The following is a 23,908-nucleotide window of genomic DNA, read 5'->3' on the forward strand; positions in this document are numbered from 1 at the left end:
GAAAGTGAAATATGCAGTCAAGGAGTGGACTACAGGAGCGTGAAGGAGGAGTGATTGATGCTGCATTTGCACAGATCAGGGAAGGACCTCCATTGAAAAGGGACTGGTACAAGAAGGACCTGTTTCAGAGAGAGTTTCAGAACCTTGTTTCCTGGAAGCCTCTGACTGGTGTATAAAGTTCCCTTGTACTCAGAAGCCACACGGTGTTAAAAATAAATGCTTTAAGCTCTACAGGTGCCTGTTCACACATCAAAACTACCATTCAGAGAGTTTTTGTTGAATGCTGAGTGCTTTACTTGCACTATCTCATTTACTCTGCAACAACTCTAGGAGATTATTAGTATTTTGATCCTTCATTTTTGGAGGTATTGCGGGGGGTTACCCATTTACAGCTCTTCAGTGGCATATCCAGAATTGAACCCCTGGTCTGTTATCCTCCAAACCTCACAGCCAGTGCATGGGAGCAGAATCTTGAAACTATTACCAAGAGGGGTATATAATCCTCTTATTTTACTGGTAGAGAAATAGTGCCAGAGAGAGAAAACTCCTGCTGTGAGTCACGCAGCGAGTTACTAGCTGAGTGGCTAGGGACCTAGGTTTCCCACGTCAGTCGTAGGCCTTTCCCTTTGCCACGCACGCCCTCTCGTGGTTTTAGCCCATGGCCGCCTCTTTTGTGCCCTCGATGGTGTTTCGTGACAGATCTGCTCTCTTCCAGGAGGCAAGCTCACCACTCCCGGATGTGTTAAGTGCCACAGAGCCCCTGAGCGCAGCCCAGAGGGAGATCCAGCGCCAATCAACACTGCAGCTGCTGCGCAAAGTCCTGCAGATCCCTGAGAATGAGTCAGAGCTGGCTGAAGTCTTCTCTTTGATTCATGAACTCAATAGCTCTCGGCTCGTCCTGTCCAACGTGAGTGAGGAGACGGTCACCATCGAGCAAACCTCTTGGTCGAATTACTACGAGTCTCCATCCACGCAGTGCCTTCTCTGTAGCAGCCCATTATTCAAAGGGGGACAAAAGTAAGCACCACTTTCAGATTTACCCTCCCCTAGTTGCCCCATCTTACTTAACCTGTATCACCCCTTTCTTCAAATACCGTTAAGGCTATAACCTTGGCAGATGTTCTTTTCAGCTTTTCTTAGGTTTCCTTTACTTTTGCAATCACCAAAAATAAAATAAAATTATAATAATAATAGTGATTATATATTATTTCTATTGAAATGATACTGTCCCCAACTTAGGATTTAGTTTTCTTCTGGACTGCTTGGATTTCAGAGTTTATTAGGGTTGGTTAAATTAGATAATAAGTTCAGAATTAGGTTAACTTTAGGGGTGATTCCATAAGCCCAATTCCAACAAAGGGGGAGCGTCCACCTAAGAAAATCCCTGGAGCACAAGGTGCAGCACCTTCATTTCCTACTACATTTAAAGTCTTGAGTTTGCTGTTGATCCCTGAGCCTAGTAACTGCATTAAGAAGTTGCTTTTCCTTCTTTTTTTTTTTCCAAATATTCTTGGTACTAGCTCTCTGGCAGGGCCCCAGGAGTGCTGGCTGCTGACAGCCAGTTGGCTGCAGGTCGTGACTGCTCAGGTGAAGATGTGTCTGAATCCGCATTGTCTGGCCCTGCACAGCTTCATGGACATCTATACAGGTGGGTGCCAGCCTTTTTACCCTCAAAGGACATGTTTGAGAACAGCCTCTGGGGGTCAGACTTCTGGTCCTGTGAGCATTGGATTTTCTCTCAGATGAGGCTTCTGAGGAAGGGATATCTTTCTTCCTGGATAGCCCAGCCCCAGAAGATTATATTTATCTCTGAAGTGTTAGGGCTCTCTTATTAGGGCTCTTTAAACAAAGTTAATTTAAAAATAACAGATCTTCGTTGTGGAAAAAACAAAATGCTGACAAGTAAAAATAAAAAACTAAAAATCAGTAGTAATCCTACTGCTATGAGATTAATATTCAACATTGTATTCTGTAGTCTTTCAGATGTGTTTTTCATGCCTACAGAATAAAAGAAGGTGTAGAATTTATAGGTTTAGTAGTTTTTTATTGAACAAAAATGGGATTGTGCTGGATGTTGTTTTGGAGTGTTTTTAAATTTAGCAATATATCATGGGTATTCTCTTATGCTGGCAAGCGGCAAAATGCATCACCATTTTTAAGGAGAAATATATGACTGTGTTCCATTTTAAGAGTTCTCTTTATAATTAAGTCTTTGTGTACAGCCTTAATTATTTCCTTTGGGCAAATGCCCCAAAGTGGAATTGCTGTATATTCAGCCTTTTCTTCTATTCATCAGCGTCGTTCATTGAACACTGACCATGTACCAACCATTTTGAGAATTTGAATCCTGAGTTTTATATGTAGAATTGAGTGCTGAAGATTAGGGAGTATTTCTTATTCTCCTTGTATTCAGAACCTTAAGGTGCCTTATTTTGAGTTCATACTTTTAATGTCTTGTATTGCCAGACCGAGCTTGTACTCCTTCAGCAACTAGTGAGAGTGCCGTTTCCCTGCTCTGTCTCAGCCTGCAGCACCTGGGTCTCTCTTTTTAATGTATAACCTTATGTTCTATATGTGCATGCAGCAGACTTTGTTACTGTGCAGTTGTGAGTTCTGACAAATGCACTGAGTTTTGTAACTGTCACCACAATCAGTATAGAGAACAGTTTCATCATCCCCAAAGCATTCTCTTTTAATGTCCCTTTTAATAACCCCATTCTCTTTTAATAACCCCTCACCCCTAACCTCTGGCAACCGTTTGATAGTTTCTTCATTCCATATATTTCTATCTTTCCAGAACGTCATATAAATCTATAGTGAATAGTTGTGAATCTGGCTTCTTTTACTATATATATATGTCTTTGAAGTTCATCTATCTGGTTCTGTGTATCAGATTTTCCCTTTTATTGTTGAATAGTTTTGCATTGTGTGGAACACCACACTTGATTGTCTGTTCATTCCTTGAGGAATGTTTGGATTTTTACCAATTTTGACAGTTGTATTCATAACTGTAAACAATCATGTATAGAGTTTTGTGTAAACGTAAATTTTCATTTTATTTTGGGTAAATACCCTAGGAGTCACATTGCTGGGCCATGTGGTAAATGTATGTTTAGTTTTATGAGAAATCACCAAACTGATCACCTATTTTGTGCCATTTTGTGTTCCCTCTAATGATGGGTGAGAATTCCAGTTTGCTTCATATGTCAGCACTTGGTATTATCTATTTTGTGTGTGTGTGTTTCAGCCATTCTAATAGGTGTGTGTAGTAATAACTTAACGTGGTCTCAATTTAAGACTAATGAAGTTGAGCATCTTTTTGTGGGTTTATTTGTCATCTGTATGTCTTTGGTGAAGTACCCATTCTATCTTTGGCCCATTGAACTGGGTGGTTTTCTTGCTGTTGAGTTTTGAATGTTCATCCTTTGTCAGATAAGTGATTTGCAGATATTTTATTATGGTTTGTGTCTTATATTCTCATTCTCCTAACAGAATCTTCGACAGAGCAAAAATTTTCAAGTATGATAAAGACCAATTCATCAAATTTTGTTTTAGCAATTGTGTTGATGTTATTGCTGTCTTTATCTAGGTGACGATCATAAATATTTTCCTATGTTTTCTGCTAAAAGCTTTATAATTTATGGTTTTTATTTGTCTGTAACCCATTGTGAATTCATTTATATGTAAGGTTTGAGGTCCAGATTGAGGTTTTTTTTTTCCATGTGGACATCCATTTATTCCACTATTTGTTAAAAAGTAGTCCTTTCTGCTTTGAATTGCCTCTGCTACTTAATTGAAAAACAATTAGTCATGTATATGTAGGTCTATTTCTGCACTGTTTCATTGGTTATATTGTCTATTCTTTTGCCAGTATCAGGTGTCTTGAATACTGTTGCTTTTTAGGAGCTCTTATCGTTTGGGTAGTATAAATTCTCCAACCTTGTTCTTCCTGAATTGTTTTAACTCTTTTTGTTTCTTTGCATTCCCATATGAATTTTAGAATCAGCTTGCTAGTATTTACAGAATCCTGCTAGAATTCTAATTGGAATTGTGTTAAATTTGTAGACCAGCTTGCAGAAGTTTGACATGCTTAAAAATATTGAGTCTTTCTAATACATGATATAGTCTATTTTTCTATTTGATTAGGTTTTCTTTTTTTTTTTTTTTATCAGTGTTTCATTGTTTTTAGCATATAGGTCCTGCAGGTATTTTGTTAGATTTATACCTAGGCATTTAATTTTGTTCAGTGTTAAATGACATGGTTCAATTTCTAACTGTTTGGTGCTAGTATAAAAACATAATCGGGTTTTATCTATTGAACTGTATTCAATGACCTTGTAAAACTCACTCATTAACTTTAAGAACTTTAGTAGATTAGCATTATAATTTCTTTCCTGGCATGTTTTTTACTTAAATATGTATTTTATTGAAATATAGTTGACTTACAGTGTTTCAGGTACACAGCGAGGTGATTCAGTTATACATATACACATAATATTTTTGAAATTATTTTCCATTATAGGTTATTACAAGATACTGAGTATAGTTCCCTGTGCTATAAAGTAAACCTTCATTGTCACATTTACTTTTTTAAATTAAATATAGCATTCTATTCATGGTAAGTCAAACAAGTGGAATCAAAATGTCATACATTTTTTAGTTAGGCAAAAATTCATAAGTTTTCTAAAATATATACATTATGCATACATATGAGAAAGACTGAAGGCAGGAGGAGAAGGGGACAACAGAGGATAAGATGGTTGGATGGCATCACTGACTCCATAGATGTGAGTTTGAGCAAGCTCCTGGAGTTGGTGATGGACAGGGAAGCCTGGCGTGCTGCAGTCCATGGGGTTGCAAAGAGTAGGACACGACTGAGTGATTGAACTAAACTGGTTTGGTGGTGCTGACTTCTCTTAACTTTTGCTTTGTATGGAAAGCTTTTGATTTCTCCATCAAATCTGAAGGAGAGTCTTGCTGGGTAGAGTATTCTTGGTTGTAGGTTCTTCCTTTTCATCACTTTAAATATATCATGCCATTCCCTTCTGGCTTGTAGAGTTTCTGTTGAGAAATCAGCTGATAGCCTGATGGGAGTTCCTTTGTATGTTATTTGTCGTTTTTCCTTTATCGCTTTTAATATTTTATGTTTGTCTTTAACTTTTGTCAGTTTGATTAGTATGTATTTTGATTGTTCCTTCTTGGGTTTATCATGCCCTGGACTTGATTGATTGACTATTTCTTTTCCCATGTTTGGGAAGTTTTCAGCTGTTATTTCTTCAAATATTTTCTCAGGTCCTTTCTCTCTCTCTCCTTCGGGGACCCCTATAATGTGAATGTTGGTGCATTTAATGTTGTTCCAGAGTCTCTAAGGCTGTCTTCATTGCTTTTCACTCTTTTTTTCTATATTCTGTTCTGTGGCAGTGATTTCCACCATTCTGTCCTCTGGGTCATTGATCTATTCTGCCTCAGTTATTCTGCTATTGATTCCTTCTAGTGTATGTATTCATCTCTGTTTGTTCTTTAGTTCTTCTAGACCTTTGGTAAACATTTCTTGCATCTTCTCCATTATTTTCCCAAGATCCTGGATCATTTTCACTATCATTATTCTGAATTCTTTTTCTGAAAGGTTGCCTATCTCCGCTTGTTTTTCTGGAGTTTTATCTTGTCCCTTCATCTGGGACATGTACTTAGTCACTCAGTCGTGTCCAAGTCTTTGTGACCCCGTGGACTGTAGCCCACCAGGCTTCTCTGTCCATGCGGATTCTCCAGGCAAGAATACTGGAGTGGTTTGCCATGCCCTTCTCCAGGGGATCTATCTTCCCAACTCAGGGATCAAACCCAGGTCTCCTGCATTACAGGCAGATTCTTTAACTATCTGAGCCACCAGGGAAGCCTCCCTAAGTCATGTCCGACTCTCGTGACTTCATGGACTGTAGCTGTCAGGCTCCTCTGTCCAGGGATTCTCCAGGCAAGAATACTGGAGTGGGTTGCCATGCCTTTATCCAGGGGATCTTCCCAACCCAGGAATTGAACCAGGGTCTCCTGCATTGCCAGCAGATTCTTTATGGATTGAGCTTCAAGGGAAGCTCCTCATCTAGGACATAACTTTCTGTTTTTTATTATGATTAACTTTCTGTAATATGGTTTTTGTTTTAGCTGCTGTGGGACTGTGCTTCTTTTTACTCTTCCATCTGCCTTCTGGTGGATGAGGCTAAGAGGCTTGTATAAACTTCCTCAAGGGAGGGACTGGCAATGGGAAAAACTGGGTCTTGCTCTGGTGGGCAGGGCCGTACTCAGTAAAGCTTTAATTATCTGCTGATGGGTGGGGTTGCACTCCCTCCCTGGTAGTTGTTTGACCCAGCCCTGGGGTCTGCAGGCTTTATGGTAGGGTTAATGGTGAACTTCAAGAGGGTTTATGCCAAAGGGGAACTTCTTGGTCTGATGTTGCCAGTGCCCCTGTCCCTGTGTTGAGTCCCTGCCAACCCATGCCTCCACAGGAGACCCTCCAACTCTAGCAAGTAGTTTTCGTTCAGTCTTCTGTTGGGTCTCTATTCCTTTCCTCTGGGTCTTGGTGTGGGCAAGATTTTGTTTGTGCCCTCCGAGACTGGAGTCTGTGGTTCCCCCAGTCCTGTGGAAGTCCTATAATCAAATCCTGCTGGCCTTAAAGGCCAGATTGCCAGGGGGTTCCCAGGCCTTTCTCAAACCCCCAGGCTGGGAAGCCTGACGTGGAATTCAGAACTTTTACAACAGTGGGAGAACTTCGTTTGGTATTATTGTGCTCCAGTTTGTGGGTCACCCACCAAGCAGCTATGGGATTGCATTTTATTGTGTTTGCACCCCTCCTCCCATCTCACTGCAGCTTCTTCATTGTCTTTGGACGTGTCTTTTCTTTATTTTGGTGGTTCCAGCTTCCTCCTGTCAGTGGTGGTTTATCAGCTGGTTGCAGTTCTGGTGTTCTTCCGGGAGATGAGCGCACACCCTTCTACTCTGCCATCATGAACTAGAAGTCCTTCTGCATCGTTGTAATTTTTTCAGTTTTGTCAATTTGATACATAGAAACTGTTATAAAACTGCTTTTCTTTAATCTTACTTTTTACTAAAGCATAGGTGATTTATAATGTTAATTTCTGCTCTACAGCAAAGTGACATAGTTATACACACACATATATATATCCTTTTTTATATTCTTTTGCATTATGGTTTATCCCAGGATATTGAATCTAGTTTCCTGTACTTTAGGACCTTGTTACTTATCCAGTCTGTATGTAATAGTTTGCATCTACTAACCCCAGATTCCCAGTCCATCCCTCCCCAACCCCCTCCCCCACAAGTGAGTTCTCTCGGTCTGAGGCTGTTTCTGTTTCGTACGTAGGTTCGTTTGTGCTGTTTTAGGTTACACATGTAAGTGATATCGTGTGGTATTTGCTTTCTCTTTCTGACCTACTTCCCTTAGTATGATGATCTCTTGTCGCATCCTTATTGCTGCAAATGGCATTATTTTGTTCTTTTTTATGGCTGAGTAGTATTCTGTGTGTGTGTGTGTGAGTGTGTGTGTGTATCCATCCTTCTGTTGGATGTTTCGGTTGTTCTCATGTCTTGGCTGTTGTCAGTGCTGCTGCACAGGTACGTGTATTCTTTCACACCGTGTTTTCCTCTGGATACATGCCCAGGAGTGGGATTGCTGGCTTATATGGCAGTTCTGTTTTTTAGTTTTCCATAGTGGCTACACCAGTTTACATTCCACCAGTGGAGGGAGTGTTTCCCTTTTCTCCACACTGTCTCCAGCTTTTACTGTGTATAACCCTTTTTTTTTTTCTTTCTTTTTTTGGATCTTTCATTCTGTGTCTGTAGACTTTTTAATGATGGCCATTCTGACTGATGTGGTACCTCCTGGTAGTTTTGATTTGCTTTTCTCTAATAATGATGTTGAGTATCTTTTCATGTATCTGTTGGCCATCTGCATGTCACCTTTGGTAAATGTCTAGGTCTTCTGCTTATTTTTCAGTTGGGTGGTTTGTTGTTGTTGAGCTACATGAGCTGTTTGTATGTCTTTGAGAGTAAGCCCTTGTTGGTTACATCATTCACAGATATTTTCTCCCGTTTCATAGGTTGTCTTTTCCTTTTGTTTGTAGTTTCCTTTACTGTGCAAAAGCTTGTAAATTTGACTAAATCCCATTTGTTTACTTTTGTTTTTATTTTTATTGCCCTGGCAACTGACCTAAGAAAACTCTGGTACAATTTCTGTCAGAGAATGTTTTGCCTGTGATCTCTTCTAGGAGTTTTACAATGTCTTATATTTAATTCTGCAAGCCATTTTGAGTTTATTTTTGTGCATGGTATGAGAGTGTGTTCTAACTTCATTGATTTACACGCAGCTGTCCAACTTTCCCAACACCACTTGGCTGAAGATTTTTCCCATTTTATCCTTGCCTCCTTTGACCATAGGTGTGTGGGTTTATTTCTGGGCTCTCTATTCTGTTCCATTGATCTGTATGTCTATTTTTGTACCGATACCACGGTTTTGATTACTGTAGCTTTGGGGTATTGTCTGAAGTCTGAAAGGGTTGTGCCTCCTGCTTGGTTATTTTCCCTCAAGGTCTTTCATTGTCCCATATAAATCTTAGGATTATTTGTTCTAGTGAAAAATATCCTGGGTAATTTGATAGGGATCACATTAAATATGTAGATTCCTTTGGATAGTTGCCATTTTAATAATATTCTCCCAACCCAAGAGCATGGGATATCATTCCATTTCTTTTCAGTTTCCTTTATTGGTATTTTATAATTCTCAGTGTAAAAGTCTTTCACCTCCTTAGGTGAAAGTATTCTTAAGTATTTTATTTATTTATTTTTTGGGGAGTGCAGTTTTTAAAGGTATTATTTTTTTTACATTACCTGTCTGCTACTTCGCTGTTAGTGTAAAGAACTGCAACCAATTTCTGTGGGTTAATCTTGTATCCTCCTACCTTGCTTAATTCATTTATCAACTCTAAATGTTTTTGTGTGGAGTCTTCCGGGTTTTCTATGTATAGCATCGTGTCATCTGCATATAGTGATGACAGTTTTACCTCTTCCTTTCCAATTTGGATACCTTTTTCTTGTCTGATTGCTGTGGCTAGGACTTCAATACTATGTTGAATAGAAGTGGTGAGAGTGGGCTTCTTTGTCTTGTTCCACATTTTAGTGGGAAGGCTTCCAGCTTTTCATTGTTGGGTATTATATTGTTTGTGGGTTTATCGTAATAGGTTTTATTATGTTAAGATATGTTCCCTTTATATGCATTTTGTTAAGAGTCTTTTTTTAAAAACCATGAATAGATGTTGAATTTTATCAAGTGTGTTTTCTGCATCCGTTGAGGTGATTATGTGTTTTTTCTCTTTTGTTGATGTTGTGTAGCATATTAATTGATTTGTGTATATTGAACCATCCTTGTGAATTTGGAATGAACGCCCTTGGTCATGGTATATGATCTTTTTTATGTATTGCTGGATTTGGTTTGTAGTGTTTTTGTTGAGAATTGTTGCATCTATATTCATCATGGATATCGATGGACAGTTTTCTGTTTTTGGCGTTACCTTTGTTTGGTTTTGGTATCAGGGTGGTGGTGGCTTCATATAGTATCTCTGGGAGTGTTGCCTCTGCTTCAGTATTTTGGAAGAGTTTGAGAAGGGTCAGTAAAAGTTCTTCTTTATGTGTTTGGTATTGTTTGCCTGTGGAGCCATCTGATCCTGGACTTTAGTTTGTAGTTAGTTTTTTGTTTTTGTTTTGTTTTTTTCCCTTCATATTCTATTTCAGTTCTAGTAATCAGTCTGTTCAAATTATGGATTTCTTCTTGATTCAGTTTTGGTGAGCTGTGTGTTTCTAGAAATTTGTTCATTGCTTCTAGTTTGTCGAATTTGTTGGTATATAATTGTTTGTAGGATTCTGTTGTGGTTTTGTATTTCAGCAGTATCAGTTGCTGTTTCTTCTTCATTTCTTATTTTGGTTATCTGGGTTCTTTCTCTTGGTGAGCCTGGCCAGAAGTTTGGCAACTTTGTTTACCCTTTCAAAGAACCAGCACTTGGTTTTATTGATTTCATTCTATTATTTAATCTCTGTTTTATTTCTTCTCTCATCTTTTATTACTTCCTTCCTTCTGCTGAGTTTAGGCTTTGCTTGTTCTTTTTCTAAGTCTTTTAGGTGCTAATTTAGGTTGCTTATTTGAGATTTTTCTTGTTTTTTGAGGAAGGGCTATATAGCTGTGAGCTTTCCTAGCTCTAAGAACTTTTTTTTGCTCCATCCTATAGATTTTCTATGATTGTGTTTTCATTGTTGCTTGTCTCAAGGTATTTTTAATTTCCCTTTTCGATTTACTTATTGATCCATTGTTTTTAATAAAATGCTTTCATTCTCCATGTAATTTTTTTTCTCATTTGTTTTCCTGTGGTTGCTTTCTAGTTTCATTCTATTGTAGATTAGAGAAGAGAAGATTGTTTGAAGTAATTTTTATACTCTTAAATTTGTTGAGGTTTGTTTTGTGCCCTAGTATGTGGTCAGTCCTGGAGAATGTTCCATGTACACGTAAGAAGAATGTGTATTCTTGGTTTTTTTTTTTTTTTTAATGTAATATCCTGGAATAGAGTCTTAATTGTTGTATCATTTTGGATCTCTGTTGTCTTACTGATTTTCTGTCCAGAAGATCTGTCCATTGATGTGAATGAGGTGTTAAAAGTTTTGTGCTATTATTGTATTCCTATAAGTTTCTCCTTTTATGTCTGTTAATGTTTGCTTTATGTAATTAGATGCTCCTTTAGAGGGTTCTTATATGTTAATGGATGTAATATCTTCTTCTTGTATGACCCTTTTTATCATTATATAAGGTCTAGCTTTCTTTATGGCCTTTGTTTCAAAGCCTGTTTTATCTGGTAGGAGTATGCGACTCCCTGCTTTCTTGTCATTTCTGTGTGCATGAAATATCTTTTCCCATCCCTTAACATTAAATCTGTGTATGTGCTTTGCCCTAAAGTGGGTCTTATAGGCAGTATGTTGTAGGCTCTTGTTTTTTCATCCAGTCTACCACTTTGTGTTTTGATTGAAGCATTTAGTTCATTGACACTTAAGGTAATTATTGATAAAATATGTATTTATTGCCATTTTAAACCCTGTTTTCCTATTGGCTCTATGTTTCTTCTTTGTTCTTTTTTATCTTATTTTTTGTGGCTTGATGATTTCCTTTTATCTTATGGTTGTGTTCTCTGTTTTTTGTGAGTCTTTTGTATGCTTTTGATCTGTGGTCACCCTGTTTTTCAAGTATATTAACCCCTTCCTATATCTACTTGCTTTAGACTGATAGTCATATTGTCTCAAATACATTCTTTTAAAAAAAGAGAGAATCTAAATGTTTTTACTCCTCTCCCCCACATTTTATTTTACGTCTTCTTGTTTATATTCTAAGATATAATGTTGCTGGGTTTTATATTCTAGGTTGCTTTGCATGTATCTTGCCACTCCCTTCTGACCTTCAGAGTTCCTCTAAAGAAGCCTGCCAGTAGCCTTATGGGGAGGATTCCATTGGGATTAACTTGGTTGCTTTCTTGCTGCCTTTAGAATCCACTAACCTTTGCCTTTTTTTTTTTTTTTTTTTTTCCCCCCACTTTTTCAATTGAAAGATAATTGCTTTATAGAATTTTGTTGTTTTCTGTCAAACATCAACAAGAATCAGCCATAGGTACGCCCGTGTCCCTTCCCTCCCTGCCATTTTTATTGTCTTGGCATAGGTGTGTTTCAGTTCATCTTGTTTGGGACCTTCTGCTTCTTGTATCTGGTTGTCTGTTTCTTTCTTTAGGTTTGGGAAGTTTTTAACCATAATTTATTCAAATACATTTTTGATCTTTTTCCTTCTGGAATCCCTATTAGGCATAGATTAGCATGCTTTAGATTATCCCATAGGTCTCATATATTGCTTTCATATATTTATTTCACCTTCTGTCTCCTGTTCTGACTGGATGATTTCCATTATTCTGTCTTCCAGATCACTTACTCATTCTTCTGCATTATTCATTCTGCTGTTCATTGCCTTTAGCTCACCTTTTGTCTCAGCAAATGAGTTTCCAACTTTTCTTGGCTACTCCTTATAGTTTCTAGCTCCTTTTTACAGTAATCTGTGTTTCTGTCTATGGTCTTTCTGTTAATTCTTTCAGAATTTTTATTACTTCTTTTTTGAATTTAATTTCAGATTGAAAGCATCTTTTGTTGTTTGTTCCTTGAAGGGGATTCTCTTGGTCTTTTAACTGGGAATGGTTCCTGTGCTTGTTCATTTTACTTATATTTCTCTTACTGTATGAGTTTAGGAGAAACAATTATCTACCATAGTCTTGGAATACTACATGTGGGAGCATCCTTGTATAAGCCTGTATGGGTTTAATATTTTTGTTGCTTTTAGTTTGGATGCTTGTTACCTCTTTCCTTAGCCCATGCTGGCTGTCATCCTTATGATAGGGAGTATGAAGGTATAGTGGCCTACGTGTGCTCCTGGGGCCACATGCCAGTGGGGGCAGTGATTGCTGCCTGCTCATGCATGTCTTAGCAGTAGGGGTGGCCTGCATACCTCTGGAGCTTGTGATGGCAGCGGCAGCTCATGCTGGCTCCTAGAGCTTGTATAGAATGTCCTGTTGTCTGAGAGCATGTGTGGGAAAAGAAGCTCCCCTGTGGTGCTCCTGCCCCTCTCTTTGTGTAACCCCCAACAGTGGTCTCTCGCCCCACTGGGAGGCCCAGGCTTCTTTCACGTACACAGTCAGTTACCATACTCCAGCCCCTTCAGACTGTCTCCATGCAGCCAACCCCAGTCGTCTTCCCAGATGTGGTCTCTGAAGTTCGATCTTCAGCAACCCCCCACTGCCTGCACAGGTGTATTAGCATCTCAGGCAGGAGAGTACAGGGAGGCCATACTGACCACCTGTGCAAAGTCAGTCTCCGATTTGCCTTCCTCACACTGACTGCTGTGCTTCCCCCCTCCTCCCCCTGAGGCATCTAAGCTCCTCCTGGTTCCAGGCTGGTTTCCCCACCAGTGCTGGGACTTCACAAGGTGCAGGAACCTTTCCCCTCTCACATCTCCCTCCCTCCCTGGGACACTGGTCACATCCTGATTTCCCTCCTTTCCCCAACCACCGCCCTCCACCACCGCCCGCCCCCCCCTTTTCCCTGGTTATATGGAGATTTTCTTGCCCTTTCGGAAGTCTCCGATCTGCAGTGTTTAGATGTTCTTCGTGAATTGTTCCATTTGTAGATGTATTTTTTATTATTTGTAGGAGGAGGTGAGCTCCATGCCCTGCTGTTCCACCATCTTGATCACTGTCCTCCTGTTGTATTTCTTTGACAGCTGGGAAGATTATATGTTTTCTGTGTTTTTCAATCTCTTTTATGAATTTCTTTTGTAAACATTTTCATTCTTTGGGGTTGTTTTGTTGATGGAGTTTGTCATCAGTTTATTAGTTGTCTTTTAAATTTGATTTTTTTGGACATGAGAGTTGGATTTTTGTGTGTGTAATGTTTTTTTTTTTTCCCTTGTTTAAGTTTTTATGTGATCAGAACTTGGACCCTCTAATTTGTGGTCTCAGCCTTTGGTATCATGTTTAAAAAGGTCTTCCCCACTCCTCTATACCATTTGTTATTGGGAATTGTATGCCACAATTTGCTTTTGTTCATTTTGTGCACATGTAAAACCACCCTCTCTTATTCATCTTAAATTAGTTACATTTAAATTTTTCTGGGTCTTTGATCCCAGGATTTGACATAGGGGTGATGTTATTAGCCTTTTTCATATTCCCTATACATCCCTGGGTGAAAGGGTGCTCCTGGCCTTTCCTCATGGTATAACTAACTGTGAGAGGTGGAGGAATGGTAATCCTTTTGGTGATAAGGACTGAATTGGGTGGTAAGGCGATATTTCATTTTTTATTAAAAAGGAAAAAAACCTGTGATATGTGTTTTATTAGTTGTTCTTTTCATGTAACAGTGTATTGTGGAAAACTTCATGTCACAGCATTTAAACTTACTTTATTATTCTTAATGATTTCTTGTTTGTTTGTTCTTAGTTTTTATTTTATATTGGAATATAGTTTGCCTATGCAGGAGGCACAGGTTCCATACCTGGGTCTGGAAGATTGTCTGGAGAAGGAAATGGCAACCCACTCCAGTATTCTTGCCTGGGAAATCCCATGGGCAGAGGAGCCTGGCGGGCTACAGACTGTGGATCGGGAGAGTTGGGCATGGCTCAGCAACTAAACAACAACAAATAGTTCATTAAAAATGTGTTAGTTCCGGGTGTACAGCAGAGTGAGTCAGTTACGCATAGGCATGTACAGTTCTTTTTCCATTTAGGTTATCATGCATATTGAGCAGAGTTCCCTGTGCTGTCAGTAGGTGCATATTGGTTATCTATTTTATTTTTTCAAAAATGTTTATTTCTTGGCTGTGTTGAGTCTTACTTGTGGCCTGTGGCATCGTCATTGTTCTGGGTGGGATCTTTCACTGTGACGTATGGACTGTAGTTGTGGCACTTGGGCTTAGTTGTTGCATGACATGTTGGATCTTAGTTCCCCAAGCAGGGCTTGAACTCATGGCCCCAGCATTGCAAGGCAGATTCTTAACCACTGGGCCACCAGGGAAGTCCCTGGTTATGTATTTTAAATATAGTAGTGTATATATATCAATCCCAAACTCCCTATTTATCCCTCCCCTCACTCCTTTCCTCTTTGGTAATAACCACAAGTTTGTTTTCTAAGTCTCTGATTCTCTTTCTTTTTTGTATTAATAAATAAGTTCATTTTTAACATTTTTTTAATTCCACATATAAGCAATGTCTTGATATTTACCTTTTTTTGTCTGGCTTACTTCACATACATGATAATCTTCAGGTCCATGCATGTTGCTGCAAATGGCATATTTTGTTTTTTGTTTTTGGCTGCACTGGGTCTTCGTTACTGCATGTGGGCTCTCTCTAGTTGCAGTGAGTGGTGCCACTTTTTGTTGTGCTCGGGCATCTCATCATGGTGGCTTCTCTTGTTGCGGGGCATGGTCTCTAGGGCACGCAGGCTTCAGTGGTTGTGGCACGAGGGCTTAGTTGCCCTGTGGCATGTGGAATCTTCTCAGACCAGAGATTAAACTTGTGTCTCCTGTATTGACAAACGAAGTCTCAACCACTGGACCACCAAGAAAGTCCTCATTTGTTCTTTTTAATGAACATTATATATATGTACCACATCTTATTCATTCATCTGTTGATGTACATTTAGATTGCTTCCATGTCTTGGCTGCTGTAAACAGTGCTGCAGTGAACCTTGGAGTGCACGTATCCTTTTGAACCATGGTTTTCTCCAAGTGTTATGCCTAGGTATATTGTTGTTGTTGAACTTATATGCAGAGCATATTATGTGAAATGCTGGGCCAGATGAATCAGAAGCTGGGATCAAGATTGCTGGGAAAAATAGCAATAATGTCAGATACGCAAATGACACCACCCTTATGGCAGAAAGTGAAGAGGAACTAAAGAGCCTCTTCGCTATAACAACAATATGCTGAGGACTGGGACTGCTGGGTCATGTTGTTGTTTGGTTGCTAAGTTGTGTCCGACTCTCTGCAACCCCCATGAAATGCAGCACCACAGACTTCTGTGTCCTTCACTATCTCCCTGAGTTTGCTCAAACTCATGTCCGTTGAATCAGTGATGTCATCCATCCATCTCATCCTCTATCACACCCTTCTCCTCCTGCCTTCAATCTTTCCCAGCGTAAGGGTCTTTTCTGTTGTGTCAGCTCTTTGCATCAGGTGGCCAAAGTATTAGAGCTTCAGCATTAGTCTTTCCAGTGAGTATCAGGATTGATTTCCTTTAGGATTGACTGGTTCAATCTCCTTGCTGTCCAGGGGACTCTCTCAAGAGTCTTCTCCAGCACCACAGTTCAAAAGTATCAATTCTTCAGCACTCAGCTTTCTTTATAGTCCAACTCTTGCATCCATACATGACTATTGGAAAAACCATAGCTTTGACTATGTGAACCTTTGTTGGCAAAGTGATGTATCTGCTTTTTAATATGCTGTCTAGGTTTGACACTTTTCTTCTAAGGAACAAGCATCTTTTAATTTTGTGCCTGCCATCACCATCCACAGTGATTTTGCAGTCCACAAAAATGAAATCTGTTGCTGTTTTTGCTTTTCCCCATCTATTTGCCATGAACTGATGGAACCAGATGCCATGATCTTCATCTTGAATGTTGAGTTTTAAGCCAGCGTTTTCACTCTCCTCTTTCAGTTTCATCAAGAGGCTCTTTAGTTCCTCTTTGCTTTCTGCCATAAGAGTGGTATCATCTGCATATCTGAGGTTATTGATATTTCTCCTGGCAATCTTGATTTCAGCTTGTGCTTCATCCAGCCTGGCATTTCAGGCTGGGCAGAGTACATACATATGATGCACTCTGCATATAAGTTAAATAAGCAGGGAAACAATACACAGCCTTGACTGTGGACCGCCAGGTGGCTCTGTCCATGGGATTTTGTCAGGCAAGAATATTGGAGTGGGTAGCCATTCCCTTCTCCAGGGTATCTTCCCGACCCAGGGATCAAACCCTGGTCTCTAGCATTGCAGTCAGATTCTTTACTGTCTGAGCACCAGGGAAGCCCCTCTAGTATCTTACAAGGTCACTACTTTTTCCCCTGGTCCTAATGCACACAGGACCTTGTGTGAGCCCTATAAGAATGGTTTCTGTTTCCCCCACTGCTGTGGAATCCCTGCCATCAATCCCCACTACCTTCAAAGCCAGGTGCTCCTGGGGCTGCTCCTCTCATTGCCAGACCGCCAGGCTGGAGAGCCTGACGTGGGGCTCAGTACTTCATTCCTGTGGGAGAACCTCTGTGATACAATTATTTTCCATTGTGGGTCGACCTCCTGATGGGTTTGGGATTTGATTTCATAGTAATTGCTCCCCTCTCCCATCTTGTTGTGACTTCTACTTTGTCTTTGGATGTTGGATGTCTTTTTTGGTAGGTTTCAGCGTTTGTTTGTTGATGGTTTTTTGGCAGTCAGTTGGGATTTTGGTGTCTTCATAAGAAGAGGTGGGCCCACGTCTTTCTACTCTGCCATCTTCCAAACAGTGTTTCTGAGCAGCCCCTGCATGCTGCGAAGTGCATGTGGTGCTCCGGGTACAATAGAATCCAGTTAAACAGTTTCCTTCACAGCTGCTTGTAGGTTACCAACTTGGCAGGTCACCTCTAGTTTTGCATTTTATGAATGTACCGTGGTTTATTTTTTTAATGTTCCCCATTGATGGGCACCTAGTTAGTTTCCAGTTTTTTGCCATTGTGGATGTTGTTAACAGTGAATTTCTCTGTTGCCACTTTTTAATCTGCAGGTCTCTTTAATGTGGGAAATAAGCTGCTAGTGAGCCTGGACTTGCTTTTTGCAATCCGAAACCAGATCAAGCTGGGAGAGGACCCCAGAGTGTCCATCAGCACTCTTCTGAAGTCAGTGCAGGAGCAGACAGGTAAAGGTTGGCTTCCTCCCTTTTCCCAAGGTTAGTCCTAGACTCCCTGGGAATTTTCAGTGATGGACTTTTGTTGAAAAAATTACCTGGAGGAGAGTCTGATATTTTGAAAAGGAGACACTGACTTCCTAACATAGCCCTCCTCTTGAGTTTTACAAATGCTGAATTGACTTTGGAAAACATGAGTCTTCCCACGGGTCCAGCAGCTTTCAGCACAAGACTGAATAGACTTTATAGAAGCTCATTCTTTGGTCATAGGTAGACTTGGCCTTAGTATATGCTAATCAAGTTCACTCTGAATACACAGCTTCTGGAGATCTGCCCCCATTTCCAAAGCTGACACTGAGACCTGAGCATGGGCACCATAGTCTTTATTATTAGAAATGATTTTTCCCCTTGCTTCCCTCATTTCTTTCTGTTTACCTTTCTCCATTCATTCCTATAGAATCCAGCCCCCTGTCCCTTCCTTGCTATCAGGTGAGATGGAGTAGAGCACAGGTCCTAGGGTCAGATGGTCTGTGTTTGACTCTGGCCTCTGCTACTTAGTGGCAATGTGGATTTCAGTGAGTTATTCTTTATATCTCAGTTTTTTTTAAGTTACACAGTGAAAATAATAACTGCTCTTGGTTCATAAAGATGTAAGTTAAATGACAGAATGTATTCAAAGCTTTCAGCACAGTGTCTGGGTCCCAGTGGGTGCTGGGTATACCCATCAGTACTCTGATGGCAATTGCCCTTTGAGTTGCTACCTGAACACCTAAAGGCCCAGGTGCTTGACACTCCAGTGGTTAATACACCACCTCTTAGATATTCTTAGGAGAGAAGCATTCTTACAGAATTGCTATTCTTCCTGGCCATTGCTCATCCCCCGTGGCCTCCAGATCTTTTTCTGTGAACTTCTCAGAGCTCTTGCTTTCCTTCCAGAGAAGACTCTTACCTCGGAGGAGCTGAGCCAGTTGCAGGAGCTGCTGTGCAATGGCTATTGGGCTTTCGAGTGCCTCACTGTCCGAGACTACAATGACATGATCTGTGGCATCTGTGGAGTGGCCCCCAAAGTGGAAGTTGCCCAGAGGAGTGAGAACAATGTGCTGGCACTAAAGAGTGTGGAAGTGAGTGCTCCTTGACCGCACAGGCCACTGTTAGAGTCTCCTCACACTTACGCAGCCATTCCTGCATGAGGTCCCCGGAGCAGATGCTCTGGCTCTTTCCTGAGTAAGGCAAGGAGCCTTTTCCTGCCACTGCCCAGGTTTTCATCTAAGAAAGGCTAGATGGAAATGGAGGCATTTGCAATTTATTCAACTAATTTATTAAACATGAACTAGGTGCACTTTCTAGACATTTGGGAAATGGCAGTTAAACCTGTGGAGTTTCTGTGCTCATGGAGCTCACTTGCTGATTTGAGAACACAGATAGGAAACAAACATTAATAATTGTGTATATTATGTTAATATACTATTTATATATATATTAATTAAAAGTAGCATAGTAACAATAAGGCACGGTAGGAGATGAGAGCAGTGTGGCAGGAAGAAGGGGTTCTTGCCTCTATAAAGAGGGTGGTCGGGGAAGTCCTCTCTGATAGAGGGCCATCAGAATAGAGCTGTGAAGCCCCTGTAGATTTCAGCAGGGGAAACTTTCAGGCAGAGGGAGCAGCAAGAACGGAGTTGGAGGTGGGTTGCTGGCCATAGTTGAGGAAGGAGGCTGATGTGGCTGGCTCTTTGTGAGCAGGAGAGAGAGAGGTAGGATATGTGAGATTTGAGAGGCTTTGGGCGGCCCAGGCTGTTGTACGGACTTTTGCTGAGTGAAATGGAGAGCCAACGAAGGGTTTTGAGAAAGAGCAGCCTGTCTGAATATGTGTATGTATACTTGTGTTTCGTTTGGCTGTGCTAGGTCTTTGTTACTGTGCAGGCTCTTTCTTTAGTGCGGCGGGCAGGGGCTGCTCTTTGGTTGTGGTGCAGTGACTTCTCTTGTGGGCTTCCCCGGTGGCTTAGTGGTAAAGAATCTACCTGCAGGGCAAGAGACTCAGGAGATGCGGGTTCAGTTCCTAGGTAGAGAAGATCCCTTGGAGAAGGGAATGGCAACCCACTCCAGTATTCTTGCCCAGACAGTCCCATGGACAGAGGAGCCTAGTGGACTACAGCCCATGGGGTTGCAGAGAGTCGGACATGACTGAGTGACTGAGGACAGGTCACATCTCTTGTTGCAGAGCATGGGCTCTAGGGCATGTGAGCTCAGTGGTTGCAGCTCCCGGGCCCTAGAGCACAGGCTCAGTAGCTGTGGCACACGGGCTTAGTTACTCTGCAGCATGTGGAATCTTCCCAGATCATAGATTGAACCTGTCTCCCCTGCATTGGCGGGCAGGCAAATTTTTTTTTTACCACTGAGCCACTAGGGAAGACCTGACTTAGGTTCTTAACTGAAAAATGTCACGCAAAGATAACAACAAATTCAAATGACTTAATATATTAATTTTAACAAATATCCAAGAAATAAGATTCCAGTCATAGAAGAATTGTAAAAGTGGATTTATTTCCGTAAGGCATAAGGCCATATAACTGAAAACAAAACCAAACATTTATTATCAGATGAAAGTTTGGGCTGATGGTACACATGAATATCGATATCAAAGTCCTGAATAAGATAATAGCAAATCTAATAATGGATAGAGTAATGAGTACAAATCTAACAACATGTAAAGTAAAATCATGACTTAAGTTTATCCCAGGAAAGGAGGATTATGTCAACATTAAAAATATACTAATGTAGTTGAATACTTAACAGTTTAGAGGAGAAAACTCATATGATTATTTCATCGGGTGTCTTAAAAAGGCTTTCATTTTTATTCAGCACCCATTTGTGGTAAAACTTGTTGCAAATTGAGACTAATAGAGAAAATTCTTTAACCTGGTGTTGGGAATTTTTTTAAAAAATCCCGCAGATGAACAGTTTCCCTATCATCATGCTGAGAGGGCTGGTCTGCCTGCACAGGTTTGGGGTGCCCAGTGAGTGTGCTGGTAGTCACAAGTGGGTGCAGGCTTTTCACCTCTGAACTCTGCCATGTGAGTCTTTATGCACTAGATGTGTAGCTCACTCCACTGGGCATGGTTCAGGACCTCTGAAGAAAAGCTCTGGTGTGTTTTGGCTTGACCAGCTCAGTGTATTAGTGATTTAATGCATATTATTCTTTTTCTCAATTAAAAAAAAAAAAGTATGTATACTGCTGAAATAGTTCTGTTTTTAGGGGGGTGGTGCATAATGAGATAGATGAAAACTGGTATAATCCTACTGGAGCCTTCTGGGTGTTCCTTGTAGGTAAAATGAACTGCTTTTGTGTTACTATCGCCAAAACAGCTCTTTCCAGACTCATTCAAATCTGCTTGTCTGTGGAAATGTTAACAGTAATGCACCCGTGATTTGTTGAGCATTTTATCACATATGTCAGGTTCTTACTCTGTACTCAGTGCTTTACTTTCTGACTGATAGCTCAGCCTGGTGAGATTTTTGTAGATGAAGGGACTGAAGCCCTTCCAAGCTCATCCAGCTGGGAAGGGGTGGTGCTGAGACCTGGCCTTGATCTGGCTCCTTAACTGTAGAGTCTGAGCTCTTAAGCACAGCCATATTCACCAGCACCTCCTGGGACCCTGAGCTCCAGTTTTGGAAGCACATCTGGTCACAGACTGCTTGGCTTTTTGCTCTCCAGAGTAGAGAGAATCCCACCTTCCTGCAAAGCTCATGTGTCCTCGTCCTCCTCGGCACCTGCCCTGTCCCGACCAAAGCTCTTTCCTCATGGAATGGAGTAGCTCTGCCTTCACTTGCCACATGCGTGTCTCTTCTTTTCGGGGTTTCTGGCTGTTTCTTTCTAGAGACCAGGACTTAGTTTTCTCCTTTTTGTGTGTGGGATGCAAAGTTGGATAGTGCATATGAGGAGAATGGGATGGGGGTGTTCTAGAGTCTGTGAGCTAAAACAGGAAAGTATAAAGCAAAACAAATATGCAGTTGTCCATGAGGCGATTGTGGAGTTGACCCCTCCCCTTGGGGACTGTGTAGAGGAGAACCATCTGGACCGTCTACATGTGGAGCGGTCGTTCTCAGATTTCGTGGTCATAAGAATTACAGTGGACAGTGGTTTTCAAACTTCTGGTGTGAGGCTTGCTGGTCCCACCTCCAGGATTTCTGATTTAGTGCGTGGGGAGTGGGCCGAGCATTTGTATTTTCAACAAGTTCCCCTGTGGTGCTCTTGCTGCTGATCCAGGGATCACACCTTGAGAACCACTCACCTAGGGACACTTTTAAAAATGCAAACTTAGGGATTTAGTTCATCCAGGTTGAGATGGAGCCCAGGTATCAGCATTGCTGAGGAACACAAATGACTCTGATGAGGTACTAGGATCAGGGTCTTACTTCGGGGTCGCATCAGAGGGCTCACAAGAAGGAGAATTGAATAGCACAAGGCTAGATGTCTACAGTGGATGGTACGTGCTGCATGTAGAGGAGATGGCTGCATGTCGGAAGGACCTTCATGGGGAGGGAGGAAACAAAAGGGCCTTGAAAGTGGGCAAGTGCCGCTGAATTTTACGCTCATGACTCCTGCAAGCCAGGCTTAGGGATTAAGGGTTTGGCGCTAGATCTTGGTTCACATTCTCATTCTGTCCCTCACTCTGGTGGTCTGGTCTTACCTCAGGCCACCTCTGGCTTGTATGCTGCTGCTAAGTCACTTCAGTCGTGTCCGACTCTGTGCGACCCCATAGACGGCAGCCCACCAGGCTCCCCCGTCCCTGGGATTCTCCAGGCAAGAACACTGGAGTGGGTTGCCATTTCCTTCTCCGCTGGGTTGTATAGTAGTAGTTAATTAGCCAGTGTCCGGCACATGATAGGCTGGTAGCTAACCTCTCCTGGCCAGGCAGCGAAAATGACAGGCAGAGATGCAGAAGGAACTTAGGTCTTGGGGAACACAGTGGTGTGGGAGGGAGCAGGGAGGCAAGGCACTAAGATGTTAAATTTGGGGTATCCCAGCAGGATACGGCTCTCACTTTCCCTGCCCCTGCTCAGCCTGTGTTGAGACAGTAGGCTGTTGTGTGTTGTGTTGCTGATGTTCTGTGACTCATAATGTTTTGACTGTTTTTCTTTGACCTTTTAGTTCACCTGGCCTGACTTCCTGGCATCTAGTGAGGTCAACGTGGAGGACTTCTGGGCCACAATGGAGACAGAGGTGATTGAGCAGGTGGCCTTCCCAGCCAGCATCCCCATCACCAGGTTTGACGCCTCCGTCATTGCCCCCTTCTTCCCACCACTCATGAGAGGAGCTGTGGTCGTCAACACCGAGAAAGACAAGAGCCTGGACGTGCAGCCAGTACCTGGTGAGGCCACCTGCTGGTGCCTGGGGTCAGGGCACGGTCCTGTGGAGTCTGGAAGGTTGTTTGTAGCCAGACAGCATGAGTGCTAGAGAGGGGGCCAAGGCCACCCAGAGAGCTTTCTGGAAAGATAGTGACAACCTGTGACAAAATCCCCTGGAGAATCAAGTCATGTGCAGAGTTTTGAAGAGCTGTCAGCCAAATTGTCTAGGACCGACCCACAGACCTTGTCAACCTTCTGGCATGCCCTGCACTGAACGGTGGGAACCCTCTGAAAAATGCTGAGGTCAGGGCTGCAACCCAGAGAGTCTCAGGACAGACGTAGGGGGAGGCAGGCTTGCTCAGCAGGTCTTTCGGGTGGTTTTGCAGGTGCTCTGTGCTTACATGTTGAGAAGCCCTCAGGTGGCTCCTTGGAGAACATCGGTTTCCGACAACCTGGGTTTCCTAGCTGTGTCACTTGGTAGCCATGTGGCCTCTGCCGCATCTCTTCATTGCCCTAGCCTCTGTTGTTTTGTTTACAGAGGGGTATGATACTTTACCCACCACCTAAGTTTTTGTGACAGTTAAGTGAGTGGAGTTTCTTGTTTAAGCAGTAGGTTCTCCATTGTTCCTCAGTGTGCTGCTCTTTTAAGTAGCACGTGTGTATGTGTCTGTAAGTAACACAACTTTCATAAAACCGTCCTTTTCCTTAACAAATGCTCTTTTATTTCATTTTTAAAATCCTGGCTGCTGCTGCTAAGTCGCTTCAGTCGTGTCCAACTCTGCTATGGCCTGCTAAATTGATTTTATAAGTAAGGCCCCCACATGGTTCTGTTGATCAGTAGATTCAGGAATGTAGCATATCAAGAGCATTTTTAAAATGAGAGCTGCTGTTCCTCTTGTTGCTGCGTTTTGGTAAGCATCTGAGATCATGGTTTTGAAACTTAAAAGGTTAAAAGCCGAAGTTTGGGGGGCTGTCTGCACCAGTACTCTGCTGGATATCTTCCCTGGACCTTCAGAGGCAGAAGGCCGGTTCCGAGAGACCTCAGGCGTCTGTAGAACACC

At 41.6% G+C, this 23,908-nt stretch overlaps 1 protein-coding gene across 3 annotated transcripts in view; it reads left to right on the top strand.

The window, feature by feature from the left end:
- HMGXB3 (HMG-box containing 3) overlaps positions 1-23,908 on the top strand; it is a 60,746-nt gene that overhangs the window by 31,537 nt on the left and 5,301 nt on the right. For all 3 annotated transcript variants that reach the window (XM_019965225.2, XM_019965224.2, XM_019965226.2), the window contains 5 exons: positions 716-1,017; positions 1,521-1,648; positions 17,382-17,513; positions 18,438-18,622; positions 22,651-22,870. In XM_019965225.2, coding sequence (XP_019820784.1) covers positions 716-1,017; positions 1,521-1,648; positions 17,382-17,513; positions 18,438-18,622; positions 22,651-22,870 — 967 coding nt within the window. The remainder of the gene's footprint in view (positions 1-715; positions 1,018-1,520; positions 1,649-17,381; positions 17,514-18,437; positions 18,623-22,650; positions 22,871-23,908) is intronic.

The sequence above is a fragment of the Bos indicus genome, chromosome 7 (genome assembly GCF_029378745.1).
Source record: "Bos indicus isolate NIAB-ARS_2022 breed Sahiwal x Tharparkar chromosome 7, NIAB-ARS_B.indTharparkar_mat_pri_1.0, whole genome shotgun sequence".
NCBI classification, from domain to species: domain Eukaryota; kingdom Metazoa; phylum Chordata; class Mammalia; order Artiodactyla; family Bovidae; genus Bos; species Bos indicus.